This window comes from Dipodomys merriami, unplaced genomic scaffold (assembly GCF_024711535.1).
Source record: "Dipodomys merriami isolate MVZ:Mamm:240054 unplaced genomic scaffold, mDipMer1.0.p SCAF_50, whole genome shotgun sequence".
Taxonomy (NCBI): domain Eukaryota; kingdom Metazoa; phylum Chordata; class Mammalia; order Rodentia; family Heteromyidae; genus Dipodomys; species Dipodomys merriami.
This window is the reverse complement of record NW_027206069.1, coordinates 1,760,982-1,772,720: the sequence shown is the minus strand read 5'-3', so window position 1 is coordinate 1,772,720 and position 11,739 is coordinate 1,760,982. Positions and strand designations below refer to the sequence as shown.

Below are 11,739 nucleotides of genomic sequence, written 5' to 3'. Positions count from 1 at the left end.
CTTCCTCCTCCTCCTCCTCAAACAAGTCTCAGCCCTTCGCCTGTGCCAGCTACTCAGGAGGCCGAGATCGGGGGATCGTGGTTCAAAACCAGTTTGGGCCAGAAGCCTGCGTGGCGCTGTAGCTCGGGCGGTAGAGCGGCAGCGGGGCTGGAAAGCTCCTGACAGCGCCCAGGACCAGCACGGAGCAGCAGAAGGAGGACAGACCGGAGAGCCCTCGGGTAAGGGCTCGCCGCCGGTCCCACCAAGTGCCAGGCCAGAACCGGGGTCGGCGGGGTGAGGGCCGGGAGCCGGGAGCGCGGGACGGGCTGTGCTCCCTCCGCCTGCGGCCTCCCCCGCGCGCCGCTGGCCACGTGCGGCCCACCCCGGCCCGGCCCTCCGCTCCGTCCACTTCCGCACCAGGCGGGCCGGCGGCGCCCGCTGACCCGCGCGGCCCGGCCCTCCGCTCCGCCCCACGCCCTACCGCCGCCCGCTCCGAAGGCCAGGAAGGGGACCCGAGGCTCGGGGCCGACTTCAGCCCGTTCGCGCACCGGGCCCCGGAGGCGCGGAGGGGCCGAGCCGCCCGAGGGGCCGGACGCGCCCGCCCCCCGCCCCGCCCCGCCCCGCCGGGTCTCGTGGCCGCGCGGGCAAAGTCTCGCAGGCGCGCGGGCGGCGGCGGGCGCGATGGGCGCAGCGGACCGGCTCCTGCTGTGGCTGCAGCTCTGCGGTAGGCCGGGGCGAGGGGCCCCGGGGCGGACCCCGGGAGCGGAGGGGTGGCGGGCGAACGGGCGCGGTCCTCAGCGGCCTCAGTTTCCCCATGGGGGGGAGCGGGCCCTGCCTCTCGCGCCCTGGTGCTGTCCCGTGGCCGGGCGCTTTCCCCGACGGCCTCCCCGCGCGCCCGGGGTCGGGCGTCCGGCCCCGCCAGGCGGCCCGTCCCTCTGCGGGGCCCCGGCCTCCGCCCGCCGCCGGGCCGGAGGCGGCCTGTCCGGGAAGGCGGAGGCTCGGGCAGGGCTGGGCCGCCTCCCGGGCCGCTCTCAGGCGCCCTTTCTCCAGCGCTCACCCGGGCCGCCGACAAAGTCTGGGTCCCCAACACCGGCTTCGAGACCGCCGCCAACTGGAACCAGAACCGGACCCCGTGCGCGGGCGCCGCCGTCCAGTTCCCCGCGGACAAGGTGCCCGCGTCCCCGCCAGGGTCGGCGCTGCGGGGCCTGGGGCGTCGGCCCCTCCGCGCTGACCCGCGTCTCCCGCAGGCGGTGACCGTCCTGGTGCGCGAGAATCACGCCATCTCCGACGTGGTACGGTCTGGGGTGCGGGGGCTGAGGCCGAGGGTCCCCGGGATGCGGGGAGCTGGGGCGGGGGGCTGGGGCGCGGGGCGGCGCCGCGGGGAAGCGCGCACGTGCTCCGCCGGCCGCGCCCACCGCGCGGCCTTCTGCGGGTCCCCGCCGCAGACGGGCGCCGGGCCGCTTTCCGCTGCCTGCTAGAGTCCCGGGGATGGCGGGACGAGGGTGCCGGGCCTTCCCCATCCCGCACGGCCTCCACGCGCCGAAGGCTCTGAGGAGACCCGAGGACGACCCCGGGAAGAGCGGGCGCCGGGCACACGCGGACCCCGGTGTCGGGCCCGAGAACGGTGCTTGCATTTAAGATCCTGGGAAACTCAAAAGGGGGTGCGTGTGTCCCGTCGACCGTTCACGCGCGGACGGAATTCACCTCGGCCCCAGCGACCCGCGCGGGCCGGGGCTCCGCCCCAGCAGCGCGGCCTCCCGCACCCCCTGCCCGGACTGAAGGTTCCGCCCGCTGGAGAGGGCCCGGGGCACCGCACGCCTCAGTCCGCGTCTCCCGCAGCTCCTGCCGCTGGATGGAGAGCTGGTTCTGGCCTCAGGAGCCGGATTCCGCGTGGCGGGAGATGGCCCGCACCCCAACTGTAACGCCGGTGAGACGCGGGGGCAGGTCTCGGCCGCTCGGGGCGGGGCCTGGCAGCCATGTGGGCGTGGTCTCGGCCGCTCGGGGGCGGGGCCACAGGGACTGGGACATCTCCCGCAGGGGGCCCCGCGATCTTCCGCAATCCGGACCGCTTCTCGTGGTGGGACCCGCACCTGTGGCGCACCCGGGACGAGGCGCAAGGCCTCTTCTCTGTGGATGCCGAGCGCGTGCCCTGCAGCGACGACGACGTCTTCTTCCCAACCAATGCCTCCTTCCGCGTGGAGCTCGGCCCGGGCGCCAGCCCCGCGCACATCCGCAGCCTTTCAGCCCTGGGTCAGGTGAGCAGGGCTGGGGTTCGAGTCCTCAGCACCCGGGGTCTCTGCATCGGGCCGGCCCGAGGGAGACCCACGTGCCCTCCCGCAGACGTTCACGCGCGACCGGGACCTGGCGGCCTTCCTGGCGTCCCGCGAGGGCCGTCTGCGCTTCCACGGGCCGGGCTCGCTGAGCCTGGGCTCCCAGCCCTGCGCCGACCGGTCGGGCTGCGTCTGCGGCAACGCAGAGGTGAGCGGCCCGCGCGGCGGGGCGGGGCGGGGCTGCGCGGCGCGGCTCCCGCCTCCGACCCGCGCTGACCTCCGCCCTCCGCGCCTCCCTAGGCGCTGCCGTGGATCTGCGCCGCGCTGCTCCAGCCCGTGGGCGGCCGCTGCCCGGCCGCCGCCTGCCGCTCCGCCCTGCGGCCCCTCGGCCAGTGCTGCGACCTGTGCGGTGAGCGCCCCGCGGCCGCGACCCAGCGGGCTGGCCCCGCCCGCCCGGCCGCGCAGCGCTGACCCCCGCGGGCCCTCTGTCGCAGGCGCGGTAGTGTCGCTGGATCACGGCCCCACGTTCGACCTGGAGCGGTACCGAGCCCGGGTGCTGGACCTCTTCTTGGCCCTGGTAATGGGGGCGCTGGACGCAGCGAGGGGCGCCCGCCCGGCCCCTCCCGCCCCGCGCCAACCCCGCTCTCCCCAGCCCCAGCACCGGGGCCTGCAGGTGGCGGTGTCCAGGGTGCCGCGCTCCCCCGCGGCGCGCGCGGCGGACACGGAGATCCAGGTGGTGGTGGCCGAGGCGCGGCCCGCGACCGGCACGGCGGAGCGGCTGGCCCGCGCCCTGGTGGCGGACGCGGAGGAGCACGGTAGGCCCCGCCCCTCCCGCCTCCTCACCGGGGCGCCCGCCCACCTCCCTGCCGGGCCCCGCCCCGCCCACCTCCTCACCGGTAGTCCCGCCCCGCCCGCCTCCCTGCCCCGCCCCGCCCACCTCCTCACCGGTAGTCCCGCCCCGCCCGCCTCCCTGCCGGGCCCCGCCCCGCCCACCTCCTCACCGGTAGTCCCGCCCCGCCCGCCTCCCTGCCGGGCCCCGCCCCGCCCACCTCCTCACCGGTAGTCCCGCCCCGCCCGCCTCCCTGCCGGGCCCCGCCCCGCCCACCTCCTCACCGGGAGTCCCGCCCCGCCCGCGCCCCGGAGCTGAGCCCAGCCGCCCCGCCCGCAGGCGAGGCCCTGGGGGTGCTGTCCGCGGCCCTGCGGCTGTCGGGCGAGCCCGTGGGGGGCGACACCGCGGAACGGGAAGGACCCGGGGCCCGCGCGGGGCTGGCGGCTGGCGTGGGGGCCGCCGTGCTGCTGGCGCTGCTGGGGACCCTGCTGCTGCTGTGCCGCACCGGGAGGCTCAGGTACGCGGGCGGCCGCGCGGGGGGTGCGGCCGCGCCCCGCCCCGGCGCCCGCAGCCTCACCCCCGCCCGTGCCCGCAGGTGGATGCGGCGCGGCGCGCGCGAGCCCGCGCCCACAGAGGTGCCCCTGGGCTTCCGGAACCCCGTGTTCGGCGAGGCCGCCTCCGTGGAGCTGGTGAGGAGGAGGCCGGGGGGTCCCCCAGCCCCGCCCTGACCCCTGACCCCTGACCCTGACCCTGACCCCGCTCCCTTCCCGCAGCCGCCCAGCCCGGCCCCGGAGAGGGTCGACGCCCGCCAAAGCTACTTCGTCAACCCGCTCTTCACCTTCACCGCCGAGGCCGAGGCCCAGGCCTGACCGCGGCTGCCCCGCCCGCCTTCTGCCTGGCCCCCGACCTCTGCCCTCTGACCCCGACCTTCCCTGCTCTCTCCTTGGACGCCAAGAACCAATAAAGGGTTTTCTGTGGCTGGCGTGGCCGCGCCCTCTGAGGACTGGGCCGGGAGGGCTTCCCTCGGCGCGGAGCGCTGCGCTCCAGGCCCGGCCCGCCCCGCCACCCGCAGACCGCCCCGGGCGTGTGGGCCACTGCCGCCCTAAACCAGGCTTCGCTTTGGGTTCTCGGACCGAGCTGCTCGCTGCTCGCTGGGACCCACACGTCCATTTTGTGAATTCACCGTGTTCTCCCCTGGCCTCCAGGTGGTACAGGCTCCATCTTAATGACTCACTGGTGACTAACACAGCAGGGTCCAAAGGTTTCCCGGAGGGTCAAAGCAAAGGGTGTCCCAGTGGGAGGTCAGATTAGATCTAGTCAGGTCAGAGGAGGAGAGGAGGGGCTTGGACGTCCTCCGGCTGGATTCCAGGCAGTGGACTGAGTCTTGGGTCTGGGTGCCGCAGTTGTCACAGAAGTCGCTTGCCTGTGGACCCTCGAGCTGATCCACCTCTCAGGTGATTCCCATGAGGGAGTTGTGGAAATGGCAGACAACTCGGACGCCTGCGGTTTTTGATTGGACATGTTTACCAATGCAGTGGTTTCCCGGTGCTGACCGTTGTGAATGAGCCAAGTCATTCTGCCAGGGTTCTAACTAGAAACACACCCTGGTCCACACCTGTCGGGGCATCAGGTCTGGCTCTGATAGAGAAGGGAAAGATGGTGGGCTGCCTGGGGCTAGAGGACTCCAAAGGCCACGTGGGTGACCGGACAAGGCAGATGGAAAGGGTTTTATACAGGTCTGCAAAGGCCTCCTGCTTTAAGAATTCATGGCAACAAAAATGTCCATTTGTAGGGGCCTCTCAGCCTCTGTGTCTGTGTGTCTGATTACCTCGTACAATAGGGAAAATGTGGCCGTCAGTCCTCCCCTGGGATTCTGTCACCTGTGGCTTTAAGCCCTTCTCCTTGGCATTAGTTGAGGTCTGAGTCTTTGAGATATCAATTTTCTCCTACGATTCTAGGAAGAGTGGAACCTGGGGCGAGCCTGTAGGAGATTGGGATTGTGGGGTGCTGTGGAAGGTCAGATGCACAGGGAGTGGTGGACCTGGATGCAGGCTGTGGAATCTCGGGAGTTTCTCTGGTCCACCTTCATGCCAGGCTGAGCGCAGGTCTGTGCACGCCTTCTCCCAGCATCATGAGCATCACATGGCTAATAGATCAAGCTGCCACCCTCCTGTTCTTGTTTGTCGACACTGAGGATCAAAGGCTGGGCTCTCTCTGACTTCAGCTGCCAGAGCTCTTCTGGCACTGGGTGCCGCAGTCCCATCTTAAACACTGCACCCAGAGACCCAAGGAACTTCCAGAACAAGCCAGCACCAGCACAATGCAAGTTCAGCAACTTGTAATTTCCAGCAAAGAAACAACTAAGTCGTGATTAAAGTGGTAGAGTACTTGCCTTACATGCATGAGGCCCTCGGTTCGATTCCTCAGCACCACATAAGCAGAGAAAGCAGGAAGTGGCGCTGTGGCTCAAGTGGTAGAGCACTAGCCTTGAGCAAGAGCTGAGAGACGGGGCACAGGCCCAGAGTTCAGGCCCTATGACTGACCCAAAAAATCCCAAAAGACCTGAGTATGCTTATTCACTATCTCAGTGATCATGGGTAATCCAGAAATAACCCTTGAAAATAAATTAGGTAAATGTGAAGGATCAGACTTGTAAGTTGTAATACAGAGATATCAATTGCTATAGTTTGAAAGTTGCTTTGTTTTGGTACCAGTTCTGGGGCTTGAACTGTGGGCTTACCTAGGCACTGCTTGAGCCACAGATACACTTTTGGCTTTTTTGGTAGTTAATTGGAAATGAGAATCGCATTGACTTTCGTGGCTGGCTTTGAACCATGATTTTCAGATCTCAGCCTTATTAGTAGCTAGGATTACAGTAGCCACCAGTGCCCAGCCTAAAAAGTTAAAGGATTTCTTTTTTCAGCAGGGTCTCTGAACATTTAAAATACTATTTATACTATAATACTTTGCCCCCTCGCCCCCCCCCCCCCCGTCCAAAGAAACCCAAAAGCAAAAATAGCCTCATTACTTTTTGCTTTGTTTTGTTCTCTCTGTCTTGGAGGGAGGCAAAGGGGGTGACCTCTAAAAAGGAATTTGTTTGACTTACAAAATGATAATCCCCCTATACAGCGCCTTAATAATTTTTTTGGGGGGTTGGTTGTGGGGCTTGAACTCTGGGCGCTGTCCCTCAGCTCTTCAGCTCAAGGCTAGTACTCTACCACTTGAGCCACAGTACCACTTCTGGCTTTTTTCTGCTTATGTGGCACTGAGGAATCAAACCCAGGGCCTCATGCATGCAAGGCAAGCAATTACCACTGAGCCACTTTCCCAGCCCCTGCAAAATTATTTTTGCAAAAAAGACTGGATGCCCGTGGTTCATGCCTGGAGTCCTAGCTCTTAGGAGCCCAGTGGCTTTTGTTCTGTTGTCAGACGTGGACTCAGTTGTGGAAATTGTTTTGCTGGTCCCCCCAGAGCCACCCCCTAGTCTCTACCTTTCCATGATCGCTGGAAGGCCCTTCCATGCCTCCTGCAGCCACGGGTGCCCTGCCCCGCCCAGCCTCCCGGCGGTGACCACAGGACTCTGCTCCTCATAAGACCCAGGGGTCTCCGAGGCCTTGGGCGTCGCTCGGCACTCCACGTGCTCCCACAGCGCTGCTGCGCCCCCTGCCCTGCGGCGGGACCTGGGCCCCCCACGCGGGTGTCCCCTCGCAGACCTGCTTTTGCTGCATTAGAGGACAGATTCCCGGGGGGCCTGGTGCGTGCAGTGACCTCAGCCAGACAAACCAGGGAACTTTAAAACTGCCATCTGCTTTATTGACAGGTGAATTGCTCAAAAATGTTCTCACAATTCAATAATTACAAAGACTCAGACTGACATTAAAAAAGTAAAAACCAGAACCCCCAAACCCAGGGGGCGCCTGGCCCAGCATGAGCCCGGGGGCGTGCGTGCTCGGGAGCCGAGCAGAGATGGTGTGAGGACCTCACCTGTAGGGCACAAGGGGAGATTAAATACACGCAGTAGTCAGCACGCGCAGCACGCACGCGTGCATGGCCGGGCCTGGCATGGGGGGGCGGTTCTAGGTGGCGGACGGGGCTGGTGCGGGAGGAGGGGGCGCCAGGAGGCGCGGGGCACTGGTCGGGGCTTCATGCAGGGAGGGGTGAGGAAGGGCCCAGGGCGGCTGGGTGGCCCCAGGGCTCTGCCACGTCCTGGCACACGGTGACTTGGGAGACGCTCGGGAAGGGCGGGCACGCCTGGTGCCGAGGCCGGTATGGGCCGGCTGCCAGGAGACGCGATGGCCGCACTGAGGGGTCAGCAGGATCTTGGCAGCTGACCACTCAAGCGCCGAATGGACGAGGCCGTGGTGGCGGACGCCTGTCCTGTCCTGTTTTCTGGCTGAGGAAGTGGCGTGGGAGGCACGGAGCCCGGGGCGGCTTCGCTGGGGGCCCAGTTCTCCCTGCGGGCAGCTGAGGCTGAGGCTGGGGCTGGGGCCGAGGCCGGGGCCAAGCCAGCGCCTCCCGGAGGTTCAGCGGGAGAGGTGCGTGGTCCTTCATGTGCAAACGGAAGGGAGGGTGCCTCTGGTCTCCTCCCGACCACGTGGTGAAAGACGGATCATTACTATAATAGACGTCTCTGCATCTCCGTAGCTACAAACTGACTCTACACCTCCTGCGGCGCGGGGCGGCAGGGCGGGCAGCTCAGTCTCGGCGCTGCGGAAGCCGGGCGCTGGGAGTTGGGTTCAGGCGTCCCAGGCAGGCTGCTCCAGGCCTTCCAGGGGGAGCTGGCCACGGTGGGGCGAGTTGGGGCTCGGTGGGCCGCTGGGGATGGAGCTGTTTGACGGGGTTGAGTGTTTGGTGGAATCAGAGTCAGGCTGGGAAAGCAAAGGGGACACGTGAGGGCCAAGCGCCAGGGCTGTGGAGGGTCACGCGGGGGTCACAGGGGCTGTGGGAGCCCCGGTCAGCTGCTCCTCACACTCCACAGTGAGACCACCACCCTTCTGTGCTCAAAAGTGATCGAAGAAAGCGAGCTGCCAAGCCCAGAAATCACACACACCATGCTTCCAGGAAAAGCTCGAGGTGGAGGGAGGGAGTTCTTCCATGGAACAGGGATGTTACAGAAAGCCCGCAGTGACATCATAGTCCAGGGTCAATCAGGAATGTGATAAGGATGCTCACCCACAGCTGAGATCATTCTCAAAGCTGACATCACAGACAACCGTGAGGTCAGAACAACACAGATGCAGCTCTAGCGCTGCTGTTCAATGTCACACTGCAAGTTCTAGCCTGACAGCTGGGCAAGAAAACACTTCCAAGGTGAAAAGGAAGCGAACCGACCTATTTGCAGATGACACTATTCTCTACATGGAGAATCTCACAGAATCCACACAGACACCAAAGAGAACTCAGCTCAGCTGCAGGGTTCAAGAGCAACACAGGAACAACACTTCTATAGTCCAGCAATGAACAACCTTAAAACACTGAAAATAACAGGAATAATTTTAACCAAAGAGGTACACCAACCACTGCCACACGAAATTAAATAGATTTACCAAGTGCCAATGGCTCACACCTATAATCCTAGCTACTCTGGAGGCTGAGATATGAGGATCGCAATTGGAAGCCAGCTCATGCAGGAAAGTCCTTGAGACCCTTATCTCCAGTTAACTACCAAAAAGCCAGAAGTGGAGCTCTGGCTAAGGTGGTGTAGCAAAAGAAAAGCTCAGGGATAGCACTGAGGCATCATGATCAAGCTACAGGAGCAACACACACACACACACACACACACACACACACACACACACACACACACACACACACGATGTAAGGCAGTTCAAAGTCACCCTGGGCAAAATGTAAGAAACCATCTCCATTGGGCTGGCTCCAGTGGCTCACACCTATCATCCTAGCTCCTCAAGAGGCTGAAATCTGAGGATTGTGGTTCAAAGCCAGCCTGGGCAGGAAAGTCTGTGAGACTCTTATCTCTAATAAATTACAAAAAAAAAAAAAAGCTGGAAGTGAAGCTGTAGCTCAAAAGATAGAGCACCAGCCTCCAGTAAAAGCAGCTCAAGGATTCCAGGAAGGAAGGGAGAAAAGAAGTGAAGGAAGGGAGGGAGTGAAGGAAGGGAGGAGTAGATGGAGGGAAGAACAACTCAATAAAAAATAAAGCGGGAGGCTGGGAAGGTGGCTCAGTGGTAGAGCGCTTGCCTTGCATGCATGAGGCCCTGGGTTTGACTCCTCAGCACCACATAAGCAAAATGAAAAAAGCTGGAAGTGGCGCTGTGGCTCAAGTGGTAGAGTGCTAGCCTTGAGCTGAAGAGCTGAGGGACAGCACCCAGGCCCAGAGTTCTGGACCCAAAATAAATAAATAAAATAAAGCGGCTGGGAGCAGAGCACCAGCAGCTCATTCCTATAAATCCCAGCTACGCAAGAGGCTACGGTCGGAAGTAGCAATTTGAGGCTGACTCAAACAGAGTTCACTAGACCCAAACTAGCAACAAGCAAAACTAGAGGTCCAAGTGGTAGAGCATCAGCCTACCAAGCACAAGACCCTGAGTGCCTCCCAGTGTGGTTAAAAATAAACAGTTGGGTGCCAGTGGTTCATGCCTATAATCCTACTTAGGAGGCTGAGATCTGAGGATCACAGTTCTAAGCACTCTTTCTTAACTCCAATAAACTATGCACAAAAAGCCAGAAGTGGCACTGGTGGCTCTCTCAAGCTGTAGAGACTTAGCCTGGAGCACAAAGAGGCTCAGGGACAACGCCCAGGCCCTGAGTTAAAGCCCCAGGAAAGGCAAAGACAAAAAACGAGAACCAAAAGCTGGCAGTGAACAATGCCTGTTATCCAACTATGTAGAAAGTGTAAACAGGACGACTAGCTAACCGGAACAAAAGAGAAACCCTATCTAAAAAAGAACTGAACGTCTGCCTGGAAAGTAGGAAGTTCTGCTGGAGTTCAAACTCCAGCACCAGAAGGAAAAAGAAGGGAACCATCTCCTTCCCACTGTGTATACACAGGTTAACACACCGCCGAGGGTCCGGGGTTGGGTGTACTGGGGTTTGAGCTGTACACTCAAGTGCTCCACCCCTGGAGCCACAGCTGCAGCCTGAAGGGCAAGGAACGGGCAGCCACCGAAGCTGGGAAGCCGCGGAGCGGCGGCAGGTGTGGAGAGCTCAGTGGGGCTCCGATCGCAGACGCAGTCAGCCCGCAGGCTGGGTTCACCCAGGCAGAAGAGCCCCCAGGGTCATCGCCGAGCAACCACCAGAAACTGCAGGGGGCGCTGTGGCTCAAGCGGCAGCAAAAGAAGCCGGGGACAGCGCCCGGGCCGGAGCTCAAGCCCCGGCTTAGTCAGAGGGGGCCGCACGGCAGCCCCACGGGCGGACGACACCTCCCGAGAGGCTCCGGCCACGTGGAGAACACGGGCAGAACACACGGCGGGTCTGGAGGTAGACGAGCAGGGGACACAGGACTGACGCGCCCTGACGCAGGCGTGGGCAGCCGCCAGCAGGAGAGGCCCGCGGAGGCCGGAGAGGCTGCAGGAGGCTGAGCGGAGCCCCGGCCCCGCCCGCCCCGGAGAGGAGCCCCGCCCACCCCGGAGAGGAGCCCCGCCCACCCCGGAGAGCCCCGCCCGGCCTCCCCCGCCCTGCACCACCTCACACAGGCGCGCAGCCGTGCAGGAGCCAGGGGGACCCCCAAGACCCGGGCGCCGGGCAGCTCCGGGCCCTGCCGCGGCGGTGGGGCGCTCAGCCCCGCCTCCTCACCCCTGCTGCTCTCCTCTCCCGCCCTCCCTCCTCCCTCCCCACGCCCCCCCCCCCCCGTGCCCCCCGCGCCCGGCTGAGCAGGGCTGGGCCGCACCTCCCGGTCGAAGTCCTGGTCCGGGTCCGACACGCTGCGCAGCGGCGCTCCCGGCTCCGGCGCGCCTGCAGGGGAGGCCGGCGGGCGCTCAGCGAGGCCGGGGCAGAGGGCCGGGCTCCCGGGCTCCCGGGCTCCCGCCCCCCAGTACTACCTGAGGAAGGCCACGAGATGTAGGGCTTGCTCCTGGCGGGGGGCTGCCGGGCGCCGGGGCCCGGCCTCTCCTCCTGGGCCGGGGGCGCAGCGCTCTGAGGGAGAGGCCCATGAGCACGGCCGCGGGCGCCGGGGCCACGCACCACGCACCACAGCCACGACACCACCAGGCCTCTGGTCACTGGGAACCAGGAACGCCAGTCCCACAGGAACCGCCACGCCACGCACTGTGCCAAGGAGTCACGCACGCAGACTCCCGCCATGGTGACACGGGGGCCAACGCCGCACACACACCAGCCCCACGCCGGCCCCGACGTGGTCCAGCAGTGCCAGGAAAACACCCACCAGAGACCACGAGACAGCACAGCACAGGCAGGACCCTGGGCGGGAGGGCGCGGGCCTGTCCCCCCCCTCCCCTCCCTCCCTCCCTCCGCCTCCCCATCCCTCTCCATGCGCACGTACCAGCGGCAGGTCCATGAGCACCTGCATGCCGTCCCCGGGGCCCATGTGGGCCACGTGGTTGAAGTTGGTGGGGTTGGAAATCATTTTGGATCTCAACTCCGGATCTCTGAGCATCTCTCTGTGCAAAGGAAAGGGCCTGAGTGCAGGAGTGTCGAGTCCAGCCCCCCCAAGCACCCAGCGCGGGCCAGCGGAGGGGACCT

The 11,739-nt window shown here is 64.6% G+C and overlaps 2 protein-coding genes across 2 annotated transcripts in view; one reads left to right on the top strand and one right to left on the bottom strand.

Moving 5' to 3' along the window:
* Positions 1-461: 461 nt before the first annotated feature.
* Amn (amnion associated transmembrane protein) lies at positions 462-4,060 on the top strand. Its single transcript, XM_069997514.1, has 12 exons — positions 462-703; positions 1,030-1,148; positions 1,227-1,271; positions 1,819-1,906; positions 2,017-2,234; positions 2,320-2,457; positions 2,550-2,658; positions 2,744-2,826; positions 2,902-3,064; positions 3,418-3,595; positions 3,674-3,767; positions 3,852-4,060. The coding sequence occupies exons 1-12, from the start codon at positions 661-663 to the stop codon at positions 3,945-3,947; spliced, it is 1,374 nt and encodes a 457-aa protein (XP_069853615.1). The 5' UTR covers positions 462-660; the 3' UTR covers positions 3,948-4,060.
* Positions 4,061-6,865: 2,805 nt separating this feature from the next.
* Cdc42bpb (CDC42 binding protein kinase beta) overlaps positions 6,866-11,739 on the bottom strand; it is a 90,172-nt gene continuing 85,298 nt past the window's right edge. The window contains 5 exon segments of the mRNA XM_069997512.1: positions 6,866-7,915; positions 7,917-7,946; positions 10,928-10,992; positions 11,079-11,172; positions 11,540-11,657. Of these exon segments, the coding sequence (XP_069853613.1) occupies positions 7,736-7,915; positions 7,917-7,946; positions 10,928-10,992; positions 11,079-11,172; positions 11,540-11,657 (487 nt within the window). The 3' untranslated portion in view covers positions 6,866-7,735.